We start from the raw sequence: 12,601 nt of genomic DNA, 5'->3' as shown, positions 1-12,601 counted from the left end.
TGTGTGGCTGTGTTTGAGAGAGAGAGAGAGATGTGTGTGTGTGTGTGTGTGTGTGTGTGTGTGTGTGTGTGTGTGTGTGTGTGTGTGTGTGTGTGTGTGTGTGTGTGTGTGTGTGTGTGTGTGTGTGTGTCATCGCAGACAGATAACCACAGAGGAGGGAGAGCAGAGAGCGAAAGAGATGAATGTTCTGTTTATTGAAACAAGTGCAAAGACAGGCTACAATGCCAAGCAGGTAGAGCGTGTGCACCTTCTCGTGTGTGTGTGGGCTCATAGCGCTCATTCTCTCTTCTGGTTGGCTTCTGTTTCACACACCCATTGCGTACATTAAGGTGTGCTTTAAATGTCGGCTTGCTCTGGTTGGAAGTGAGGTGTGTGGATTTGTTTTTGAAGCTCTCTCCCACCGGAAAGAAGTCATTATCTTTGATTGGCAAACCTTTGATCAGGCAGGTGGGTCGGGGTCTGCAAACCAAAACGCTCATTAGCACATTAGCAGTATTTTAATTGCATGTGTATGAAGTGTAGTTCTATGTGATGTTCTTTAGTGCGGGGGTTTAAAACTCATAAATCACTTTAAATGCACGGTGCTCCATCAATGAATGTTAAAGTAAGGTGTCAATCCACAGAAATATAGCCTTGCCGTTTGCTGCTGAATTAAAAATCTAATTTGGTGAAAGCTCTGGTGGCCGTCTTCCTCTGTGCGAGCTTCAAGCTAAATCATGTAATGGGAATGCGCTATCTTTCCTTCATCTTCTGCGTTTGTCCTGATGTGCGTCTACTTCCTGCTCTGACAGAACACATCTGGTTGTCTCTCCCTGCAGCTCTTCCGTCGCGTGGCAGCCGCCCTCCCCGGCATGGACACCACACAGGACAAGAGCCGAGAGGAGAGTATCCTTTGTGTGCGTGTCAGTGTCAGAGGGTCTCTAATGTTGTGTCATATGGATAGCCCCTGCCAGAGGGAGAATGTAGCGCAGCACTGTGACAGACAGATGTTGTTTAACCTTTGTGTCTCTTTTTGATGTATTTGACCAGTGAGGACACGTATTGTGCTCCAACAGAGAGAAATACTCACCACCTCTAGGCTGCAGTTAGGACTGAACCGCATCGTTTGCTCAGAATCCTTTATAACATTGACTTCCGTTTATTCAATCTTCTTACCTGGTATCCCTGCACGTTTACAGATACAGTCTAATATTAGTTGTCGATTTTGATTCTGGTACTGACTTCGTAGTATTGTTTCTTACTCGTGCGTTACAAACATTTCCAATAACTCGAGCATTGTGAAGTCCAACGGTCAATATTTTTTTAAGATACCGATGTGATCATTTCCAAAGTTTACCCCAGGTTTTTAGGAAATAATCAGCTTTTCCATGAATTCTAAAAGTTATAATTATAAAGAAAATTGGTTCGTCTAGAAAATAATAGGTATAGAGGCTTTCAATTTAAAAAAAGTTAAACTACCTTAATTATAGCCCTAACTCCCTGTGGGGTTAAATGTCACATGAGAAGAACATCAAACATGATTTATTTTCTCTAGAATCGAATCTGATTTGAAATGCAGTGTGGAATCTTCCCTAAAACTGATCTCGCACAGTGGCTGTTTGGTTTGTATGGAAAAAAATATTTATCTTATTCAAGCCTGGCATGTCCTGCAGTAGAAAACAAATGATATAACATTTTTATATATAACACATTTTTAACAATAACTTAAGCATGGACAGCAGTTGTGGAGTTTAGTTTGTTCGTGAACATTTTCCAGTTGTTTTATTCCAGTTCTGTGACGTTCCCTAACTCCTAAACCCTTCAGTGATTGACATTAAATTAAAGGAGCAACCGGAGCTACCGGCCAGCGAAGGAGGCTGTTCCTGCTAATGCCGGCTTATGTCATGATGACATAAAGCTAAATATTTCTCTTACCTGCTTTTTTTTCAACCATTTGTGTGTCTGTACCCGAAACTGAACCGCCTGCTCCCCAGCCTAAGAGAGAACACTACAGCCGTTACTCCTCCGCTCTCTGGAAAGCTGCTTTTGGATGTGGATGCTCTGAAAGTCATACATCTCTTAAATGGAATATTTGCTCTGTAACACACATGTTGAAACTGTATCCACAGCTGTTGCCTGTCATTTCAAACAGACCGAGATGGGGGGCTTAAGAGTAATGAGTGTCGAAAGATGACCCTTTGAACCAAACTGAAAGAAGGAACACGTGTGTTTATGCATTAAAGTATCTGATCAAGATTGAGAATATTGTTCAACATTTGTAAATATTGCTTTAAGTTTAATAAGCACAACAGTAACACTGTTCTTTTTGTTGTTTAAATGTCTGGACACGGTCACACACCAGCACAAACACACTAACTAAAAGAGCAACACTATAACTACGTCATCCCCATTACCGTCCTTCCTCTCTTCCCGCACTTTTCCCTTGAGATTGGTTATTTTTACCTTGGCTTCTATTTTCTATTACCTTTTTATTTGAATAGATCTCTAATTATTTTTTCTAAAGACTACAGCTATCATAGATTAAAACTACTGCTTTAAAGATAGTGCTTGAGAAGTGTTTTCTCATATATTATAAGAGTCATAATCATGAAAACCCACTGTAAACATTTAGATATATATGCCTTTTGGAGTTTAATTGTAGAGGGCTTCCTTGGTTTTGGGTTGAACTAGTTTGGTATGAGGTTTTATGAACACTTTAAATACTTGTTTTTTTGTTTTTATTCTGTTGGCATTGATCTTTTGTTAGTGATTATTCTACATGTGTATTTAATCCACAATGACTTTATTTATTTGTATTGGATTCATGTTTCTTTTTTTTATGGCTGTTAATATCTACACTTCTGGTGAATCACTAATGAATTATGCATCCGTCTGAAACACCTTTAACTGAATCAGCAGAGAGCTAGATGGCAATTTGATCTTACTGATAATACAGTGCAATTTTTGTGTGGACTTATGGAGGAGAGTCTGGTATGTATAGCAAAGTAGTCCTTAATGTTTGTGTCTGGAATGATTTGAAATGAAAGAATAAAAAATACACTTGTCAATGTGGCTGGAATTCTTCAATGTCCAAGCTTTAATATTTTCCTTGAACCATTTGTTACACTTGAATTAGGCATTAAGCTGGTAATTAAAATAGTAATAATAAAATAATGTTCTCCCTACTCGAATGCCCCACACATAATACAAATATTTACAGGAAAAGAAAACAATTGCACAAAGACAAAACGAACACAATATGCATTTTTATAGTACCTTTATTATACAACAGATAACGTGCCTATGGCGGTTTTGTGCCATGAAATAATTGTGGCTGTGATAATTGTTTGAACCTGATCTGACAGCTCTAATCTAAATTACAAATCAAAGATAAAAGAGTATTGTTGATCTGCAGATCAGTTATTAAGTCTGTTATTAAGAGCAAGGCCTGAACAGTGTTGCTCCCTCATGAGAACTGAAGGCCTGACAGTAATAAGCTGTCCTGCAGGAGCAGAATGCTGGACCTGGACTAATGGGCACTAATAGGCTTATTTCACAGGAGACATTTTGACCTGGCAGGAAAAGCCCATGTGGAGCAAATGGCTACGACTCCAAAGTATGCCATGCCACTGAGCCAGCATTATCAACAACATATTAACTTAATAACTGCTCCATCAAATACAATGCTGCTGTTTTTCATGCCTAAATGTGTGGTTTGACAAACCTAATCATAGGGAGGCTATTTCATTTAGGGATGTATGAGGCCCCAATTTTAGTTTCACATAATCTGATAAATTAACAATTAGAATTAGGAAAATTAAACTTAAATATGAAGTAGAATTTTGCCTCAATGTCTTGTGGCCCTGTGTTTTGGAGGGATCCTGTGTCAAAGTGGTAGTTGTAAGGCTGACATTTTCCAGAATACAATTATTTTTACTGTCTGTAATGGGGTGAATTATACCCCTACGAAACCCAAAATTATATTAATCCGGATCATTGGTCATCACAAAACAAATAAAAGGAAATAAATCAAATGTATTTGTATAGCGGTTTTAATAGCTTAAGCTTACAGGCAACTGAGACGCTGAAAATAATAACTATAGGCTACTTCTGTTTTACAACATCCTACGAAAAGACACCAAATTAGAATTTTATGATGCTTTTTCTTACATGAACACATTCAAATGTTTTCAGTTTCTCAGATTGAACAACGTGTACAGCGGATCCTTGTTCGTGATTGGCTGAGCCGTTTTTGCAAGTCACGCGAGAGTTTAGCGGGAATCTGTTACCCTGGAAACCAAGTGAAACAACCGCTGCACTGAGCATTTATTATATCAAACCTTTGTTTTTTAACACCAACGCAGCATATTGAGCTGTCCTTTGATTATTTTATACTTAATTTAAAGTATTGAATTCCATAATGGGTAGCGAATACTACGAGACTCTGGAAATAAACAGAAATGCAACAGATGCAGATATAAAGAAGGCGTACGTTTTTGTTTCCGGAAGTTGCTTTACAGACGTTAACAATTGAAGTTGTATGTGTTTATTGTCAACGTTTTGCTTTTTTTATTACTAGATTTCGAGGGCAGGCATTGAAGTTTCATCCAAGCAGAAACAGAGAAAAAGGAAGCAGTGAGACGTTCCTTCAGCTGGGTGAAGCCTACGATGTGCTGAGCGACCGTAAGTAAAGTTGAAATTTAAACCAACACATTTATGGTATGTTGGCAGTGTTGGGAAAGTTCACTTTCTACATGAACTAGTTCAGTTCACAGTTCACACATTTTAAAATGAACTAGTTCAGTTCATAGTTCATAATTCAAAATGTTGAACTAAAGTTCATGGTTTCAACAATGAACTAATTTATAGTTTATAGTTCTTTTTTCAATACGTTGCTGCGAGCTATTATTTGTCAAAATGATTGCCACAACCCATACCACAGACAGCAATCAGAATACTGGCATTTCCATAACGCTTTGCTGCCGCCCATTCAGTCCACACTAGTAGCAGCTGCAGCTTTCATCTCTACAGTATATTTAAATAACATGAGGAAAACTGCTTTGAATGGTCTTTTTATTAGTATAAAATCTAAAATATTTTTATTCGCCACTCGCACATACCTTGAAAGGCTAGTCGTATGCTTATTCTCAATGTGCCGTTTAAGGTTTGCTGTCGACGTCGTCGATGTAAGGACTTGCTTTTTCAAACCGGGCGGACACAGTTTACAGGCAAACGTTAGATTTTTTCCGTCTGAGTCAGTACTGACTTTAACGTAAAACTCTTTTAAATGCTCATACGCCGACGCCATAGAGTCTGACTCTGAGCGAGTGCTGCTGCAGCTGCTCTCGGCTTCGTCCATACTAACATTCATTCATTCATTCAATGCTCGCCGCTTCCGCGGTTCCACATTGTTTGTTGTGAGGAGTCTGATGACGTATATTTTAGTGCGACAGCCAGGGGTGACAGGCGCGTACGCGTCACTGGCAGCTTGCTGTTGAAGCCTGTTTACGGTGTGTTTTATCTGGGTTTTCGGCTGAAAGGCATATGAAATCTGGCACACTTTTGAACGCCGTTATAATACAGTGCTGAGAATGAACGCACTTTTGAACGCCGTTATACAGCGCCGAGAATGAACGCGTTCTCAATTACGTTCATCTAGCGGAAATACAGTACGTTCAGTTCACGTTCGCCCAAAATATGAACGCGTTCATGAACGATCGTTCATTGAACGCGTTCAGGTACATCACTGTATGTTGGTTACACTACAGACTGAGACTACACTAAAAATTAAGAAAAAAAAGATGAATATATCTGGTGTATAATATTCAATCTTTACTTTTAGGCTATATAGTGTGGTGCTAACAATGTCACTTCACACTTTAATATTCCTACTGTGGTTATACTTCAACACTTATTGTCAAGAAATACCAATTTGAATCATTTTGGAGATTTTTTATTTTGAAAATATTCAATGGCTTCACTTTTGTAATACTACACAAATCCCTATAATGAAGTGCTTTTGAAAACCTTTTATAAAGTTACCATATTTTAACCAATATGTGCTGCAGTGTGTGTCTATGAAAATAAAGATGTTGTCTGTGATAGCTCGGAAAAAGGCAACCTATGACAAGTTTGGTGTGGAGGGTCTCAAAGGGGGCATCCCACCTGAGTTTGGCTGCAGCGGGGCTTGGTCATCTAAATATGCCTACCATGGGAACCCAGGCAAAACCTTCAAGGAGTTTTTTGGAGGCGACAACCCATTTGCAGGTGAGGAAAATCGGACCATATGGTGAATGTTCTTATTCAAATATCATACCAATTACATTACACTTCTTTCGTTAGACTTCTTTACAAACGACGAACCACTTCAGTTTGGCGGCCTGCGATCAGTAGTGGTGAAGACACAAGACTCTCACATCGAGAGAGACATGCATCTGTCCCTGGATGACCTCTACCACGGCTGCACAAAAAAGATAAAGATATCTCGCAGGGTAAGAGCTTCTGTGACTGAGAGACTATCTATTGTCATTCCACAGCTATTTCAAATATAAATGAATTTTCTATTCATTTGTTTAACAGGTTATGAATGAAGATGGATGCACTTCCAGTATCAAAGACAAGATCCTGACTATTGATGTGAGGCCTGGATGGAAAGAAGGCATGAGGATAATTTTTGCTAAAGAAGGAGATCAGGTAATATAACAATACACGCATTGACACGAATACAGTTGTAATGATGGTCACTGAAAAGCCATTCAGTATGTCTTTTCCTTATTTAAATGTTTTTTCACAATATGTGTTTCGATCATGTGTTTGCTTGTGACACTGTCAACGCTGATTTACGAGGTATTGCAACTTCATTACATAGCTTTTAGTGTGCGGCAAGCTTTAGAGGAAAGCCCTGCAAGTGACCACTGCACCAACATGTATCATTTTGTATGAAAAGTAAATAACGTGTACGCAAATCTGAGAAAAAGGGTTTCGTTTGGGGAGGGGGTTTCATCAGGGTCTCACACATTTTTGCAGTAACCTTATTTGTGCCACTTAGTAAAACTGTGTATTTGAACAATATGATAAGAATAAAGAATAGTGAGATAAGTAACTGTGTAAATGTGTTTGTAACTGATTGGGATATATAGATCAAACATTAAAGCATTATTTGTTTGCTTTGTAGTGAATGTATTCTTCTAGAAAGTTTGGATGCTTATTGACATTATGTTTGATGAATATGTGTTTAAGATGATACTGATGAATGGAAACTTGCTCAAGCTGTTGACCACAGAATGCGTGACTGACAGCTTTGAATCATGGGAAGTTAACAGTGGCAGTTATGGTTAAATATGAATGGGCAAGATTTAGAGTGCATAATAACTCAGTTGTAGGGTTATGATATCCACTAGATCTGTTTCTTTGCTGCCAGTAGGTGGCGTCATTGATCTCTTTGTGTATATGAATAAAAGCCACATAATACAGGGACTCATTCTTGCTCTTACTCTGCCTTACCTTTTATGTTTAGCTATATATAATTTCATTACATTTGGTCAAAATAGATTATGTGTAAAAAACTTTTGTGTAACAGATAGTAACTGTATTTTAGGGAAAGAGCCTGATATGCATGGTAATCAGTTTGCTGTATTGTACCCTTAGGGACCAAACAGCATCCCTGCTGATATCGTGTTCATAGTGCAACAGAAGAGCCATCTTCTGTTTGTGAGACAAGACAATGACCTCATCTACAAGGCCCAGATCACCCTGGAGATGGTGAGTCATGTAAATAATCATTTTCAGCATGAGTCATACTTAAGATTAAGTCAAATAAACACTGGACCTTTTCCCACAGGCCTTAACTGGGTTCTCTGTGGATGTGGAGACTCTAGACAACAGGCTAATTACTATTCCCATCAATGACATTGTACAGTAAGTAGCACTAAATAACATTCATCAGTCTGTATTTTGTTATCATATTGATGAATGAAAACAGGGAAGATGATTGTAAGAAATTCAAGCACTTTATATAAACTCAAACAGAGAGGTTTTTGAAGGATATGTTTCTGGTTTGTGCGTCATGTGCATAAATAACCATCTTCCTTTCTCTGATTTTATTTCATACACATCAGCCCTTCGTACAACAAAGTGGTGAGTGGAGAGGGAATGCCTCGGTCCCAGGATCCTTCTCAGAGAGGGAACCTCATCATTACTTTTGAAATCCAATTTCCTGAGAAGCTCTCCGCCGAGAGGAAGCACCTGATCAGACAAGCTCTAACTTTAAAAGACTGATCCTATTCTAGTACATGTGTTGCTATGCTGTGTCTGATAAAAGTAGTCATGAGAGAGAGAAGTATTAAGTATAAGTATCATCATTTGTACAACACTTCAGGTTGAAATATGCACTTGGAGGCAACAAAAAGTAAAAAAATGTGTAGACAACACAGCTGTGCTACAACATCTGACAGACAATAGCGGTTACACTCGAGTGGTGTAGTTGTGATTCGCTGCCATCATGGCTCGCTTCAGCTGCTCGTACGTCACAAACATCACCACGTTCCAGGAGCCAAGGCGTAAGAAAGATGGCATGAACCTCAAGAGAAAAAAGAAAAACAACATTATTGATTGCAATAAGAATAGCTGTTCAGTTAACAACCACCTCTTTACTCCTTCCTTCATAAATGCTTGATTTAGATCCTCATTAATCCTCTCAATATTGACCTCGCAGTCAGAGCATACCCCTTATAAAAAGCACCTGGTCCCTCTTTGCTCATCATGGCAGCAGCACACTTGAGGACGCTGTTGTAGTGGCCGGGTGGAGAGTTCATATATCTTGTTTTGACCACATCAACTGGAGAGGCAATCACTGTTGTGCACAGTCCTGCTCCGAAGGCCGATACAAAGTGGCAGGGCAGATTATCTGAGGAGGAGAAGAGAAGACTGAACGTTACCTCTCCATACAGAAGAACAATGGGGCATTATGTTGCACGTCAGGATGTACTGCAGTCTTTGTTTAACCTGTGAGTGGAGTGGACTTAAGGAGTGTGTCCTTTATGTAATCGTACGTCACCAGTTCAGTGCAGTTCACAATTGCATTTCGAGCGATGTTTGGAGCTGTACCTGTGTGAGAATAGAAAATATTTATCGTCAGAGACAAAAGGTCATGGTTTAAAAGGATCCTTTTAAAGGCACAACGCTAATAGGGATCTCATGATTTAAAAGAAAAAGGTGTCAGTGAAGTAGTGTGGGATCATTGATAGCTGTTTTACAAATTGACTTCATTGCAGTCAGTTTCTGTATGTTAGAATTCTTTCATTGTTCATTGTCAAGGAGTTTTTTTAGCAGGAGACACATTTACCTTAGAGGTTTCCTTAGCTCCAAAACAAAAGGACCCGATGACTCTGAATACAAGAGTCTCACCTTAAAAATCACTGTTTCCTCCACTAAGCTCATCAGATTTAGGAGGTTCTGCGACCCAACCGTTAACCTTCGCTCAGGTTGTTTTTCTGATAACTAACTCAAATCCTTCAAAATAGTAGAAATGATCAGGATTTTTTTTTAAAGCACCTTCAAATTCAGGCTTTAAACCGAAAAAAAGTCAAAATACAACAGATGCTGGCAGAGGTGGAGTAGTAGCCAATGCAGAGAATGAGAATGAAGCGCGCTGTTACTTATACTAAATATTTAAAAATAATAATTCAAGGTAATAAAAGAAAACATCTAAAAAAAAAAATAGGTAACGCAAGTCTAGTCCTTTTTGTACAATTCGATGCAGATTTCTTACATCTTTTATCGGTAAATTCAATTTACTGTACCTTTCCACAGACCACGAATGCCTTCTTCCTTAGCAATGGTCTTGTAAGCATCAATGGTGCCACAGTAGCGCCTGGCCTGCCCAGCAGACCTGGCCTGAGCCTGGAAGCGAACCTTCACCACATCTGTAGGCTGAGCTAAAGCAACCGCCATGGCACCAGTGGTACATCCTGCCAGCAGCCGACTGCCGATACCCACATCTGGAGCAGAGGGGAGATAGGGGTCAGGCCTGATTGTTGCAGGAATGTAGATAAATATGTTCCTAGATACTCACGATCAGAGCCTTTAGTGTAGAACTGTTTAACAGAGTCGTAGAGACCAATGCGGACAGAGGCGAAGCTCATCTGCCTCTGGAGTCCTGCCACCAGTCCACTGTAAAGGCTCCGGGGCCCCTCTGTACGCACCATGGTGGTGATGGTGCCAAACACCCCCCGATACCTCACTGCAGACTCCTTCCCTGCTGAGGCCTCCCCTTGTATCTGTGAGGGATAAACAGTACTGAGAGGTGAGATTAAGAAGAAACAATAAGGGACTTTTATACAATATTTGTAAACTCACACGCATTATGAGAATTTCACGTGTTGATGGGAATAAAAGAAGCTTACCTGCAGCCGCACTTTGGCTGTGTCCAGGGGGAAGGTGAGCAGGTCAGCGAAGCATCCTGCAGTTCCTGCTCCCACAAACTTCACAGCTGCTGATGGAGGCACATCTGCGGGTCCAAATCCAACCATTTTCCAGAATGATTGCAATCAATTTGAAGAGGGACCTACTGTATTAATGCTGATAGGACAAGAAGAAGAGAAACACATTCCATTCAAATGATTATTTAGTGAAAGAATGCCCTCAGCCGCCTTGTTACAGCTCCATTAAGCAAACTAGCTAAAGTTGAGCAGTTGTTGATGTTAAAGGAAAGAAAGCTGTTCAGTACATTATGTGCAGACAACATGCTGACCTCACATGAGCTAAAAATATAGTACACCTAATTTTCCACTCTGAATTTGGATGTCTCTTACCTTTAATGGAGCTGTTTGGACATTAGAGATCAGGATTCTCTAAAGGTGTCTCTCTGGCTGAACGTTGTCCCAGCTTTAAATAGGTTTCCTTGTTTTTCCATAGAAGGTTTTTCAGAAGTGTTGAGCCTTAAAATCATACTCCAAATCCTGGAGTGAACACAAATGAGGTAAAATAGAAAACAAAAGCAGGGGGAACAGTATTAAGAACAACATATTTGGTCAGGAAATATATTTTACCTTGATTTGAATTGAGAAAGTTGGAATCCCTGGTGAAATCCCTGGTGAAATGCCTCTCCAAGTGACAATAGCAAAATGAAACCGTGAAACAAGCAGTAGTGTGCACACAAGAGCCGCCCCCTTAAATACTGCCTTGTTCCTGTTACATCATGGCATGTGTTTTCCCCAAGGCCCCACCCCCAGCACATATACTGTATTGGAGCTGCCTGCTGGTCAAATGAATGGAGGACTATTAATCTGCCTGAGTGACAAACAGCCTGAGGGTTTTTTTGTCTTAAAGCATATATGTTAATACCTATTTTTCTTTATTTCTCCCATTTCGTGTCCACATACTATCAACAACACAACAATAATAAAAAAAGCAAAGTTGGAATTGATTGGACGACCTCAATATGTTGAGAATATTTTTGCCAAAATAAAATGTTGCATTGGAAAATTGATAGACCTACTGGAACTTAATAAGATAAGTCAGTTATCTGTGTGAAGGCCAGCACATCACATTATAGTACAGAGAGCACAGAGAAAGGGTAAAAGCTGAGTCATGCTGAAAACACAAGAACACACAGAACAACAAATTTGATCCTTATGTTGAGACCATTTAACATCCAACCACAGCTTCTTCTGTTTAAAACGTGATCCGTGACCAGTGGTTCCTGCAATGATTGACGATTGAAAACGACTTCTAATCCTGTACACTGTACAGTGATCAAAATACAGTATTATGTTTATCGAAATGTCTTTATTAATCCACATCTAAACAGGGCTCTGTAAAGCAGGACCACACTCTGTTATTAGTTAAAAGGTAGTTGACATTTTAAAAGAAAATTGTCATAATAAATGGACTGCAAATGGAAATGCTATGAATGTTTTTCCATTGATAAGAAACACAAGATAGGAAATTACTGAAAATAAACATTTTTAGGCTAAGCGTCTACCATTTTATCTGACAATATGTTAATTTATTACATTAGAGATATCTTTGATTGCAGGCCAATAGTGCAAAATACTGGGTCTATGTATTTCTTAATGTATTTTAGCCATTCAAAGTACCATCGACATTTCTTACATGCTAAATGCTACATTTAAAAAATAATTATTCGTATGTTCATTCACAATTTTCAGGTGATTCATATTCAATCGCGCCTTCATGATTGAAATCTTGATTTGTTCTCTTGGAGCTATTATAAGCAAAATTCTACAATAAACCTTTTTTGTGATAGTTACAGCCAGTTTTACCTTTGACCCATATGTTACGACTACTGTTTGGTTCCATCACATCATTTCTAGTAATTGAACGTCACATGTATTGTTTAATATTGGTGTGTTTGGGTACATGTTGTACTATCATACCTCTATCTGAATGTCCTAAGAATTAAAACCAGCTGATTCTGGAAATCTTTCAGGCTGAATAAAGGCCCTCTAAACAAAACAGCATTTATTTAGAGGCACAATGCTAACTTCTTGTATTCTTACTAACCTGAATACTATGCTACATGTGAGGCGGGGTATATGTTTAATTGGGTTGTTATTATTAAAAACACAGTTCTTAAAATGTATTAGATTTGCTTGAAAAA

At 39.0% G+C, this 12,601-nt stretch overlaps 3 protein-coding genes across 3 annotated transcripts in view; 1 reads left to right on the top strand and 2 right to left on the bottom strand.

Moving 5' to 3' along the window:
- The window catches only part of nrp2a (neuropilin 2a), an 8,370-nt gene extending 7,268 nt beyond the window's left edge, over window positions 1-1,102 (bottom strand). The window contains exon 1 of the mRNA XM_010771202.1: window positions 1,070-1,102. Within this exon, the coding sequence (XP_010769504.1) occupies window positions 1,070-1,102 (33 nt within the window). The remainder of the gene's footprint in view (window positions 1-1,069) is intronic.
- Window positions 1,103-4,293: 3,191 nt separating this feature from the next.
- dnajb13 (DnaJ heat shock protein family (Hsp40) member B13) lies at window positions 4,294-9,680 on the top strand. The gene is made up of 8 exons (XM_010771183.1): window positions 4,294-4,467; window positions 4,559-4,662; window positions 6,085-6,246; window positions 6,322-6,470; window positions 6,559-6,672; window positions 7,627-7,740; window positions 7,820-7,896; window positions 8,097-9,680. The coding sequence occupies exons 1-8, from the start codon at window positions 4,400-4,402 to the stop codon at window positions 8,254-8,256; spliced, it is 948 nt and encodes a 315-aa protein (XP_010769485.1). The 5' UTR covers window positions 4,294-4,399; the 3' UTR covers window positions 8,257-9,680.
- LOC104945501 (mitochondrial uncoupling protein 2-like) lies at window positions 7,951-11,496 on the bottom strand. Its single transcript, XM_010771184.1, has 8 exons — window positions 11,028-11,496; window positions 10,791-10,937; window positions 10,383-10,557; window positions 10,052-10,256; window positions 9,780-9,977; window positions 8,983-9,084; window positions 8,704-8,884; window positions 7,951-8,557 (listed from the first exon to the last, which is right to left on the bottom strand). The coding sequence occupies exons 3-8, from the start codon at window positions 10,506-10,508 to the stop codon at window positions 8,443-8,445; spliced, it is 927 nt and encodes a 308-aa protein (XP_010769486.1). The 5' UTR covers window positions 10,509-10,557; window positions 10,791-10,937; window positions 11,028-11,496; the 3' UTR covers window positions 7,951-8,442.
- Between the last annotated feature and the right edge of the window lie 1,105 nt (window positions 11,497-12,601).

Source organism: Notothenia coriiceps, unplaced genomic scaffold, assembly GCF_000735185.1.
Source record: "Notothenia coriiceps isolate Sejong01 unplaced genomic scaffold, NC01 NC01_scaffold00009659, whole genome shotgun sequence".
Taxonomy (NCBI): Eukaryota; Metazoa; Chordata; class Actinopteri; order Perciformes; family Nototheniidae; genus Notothenia; species Notothenia coriiceps.
The sequence above is the reverse complement of the archived record's forward strand: the minus strand, read 5'-3'. Positions and strand labels throughout refer to the sequence as shown.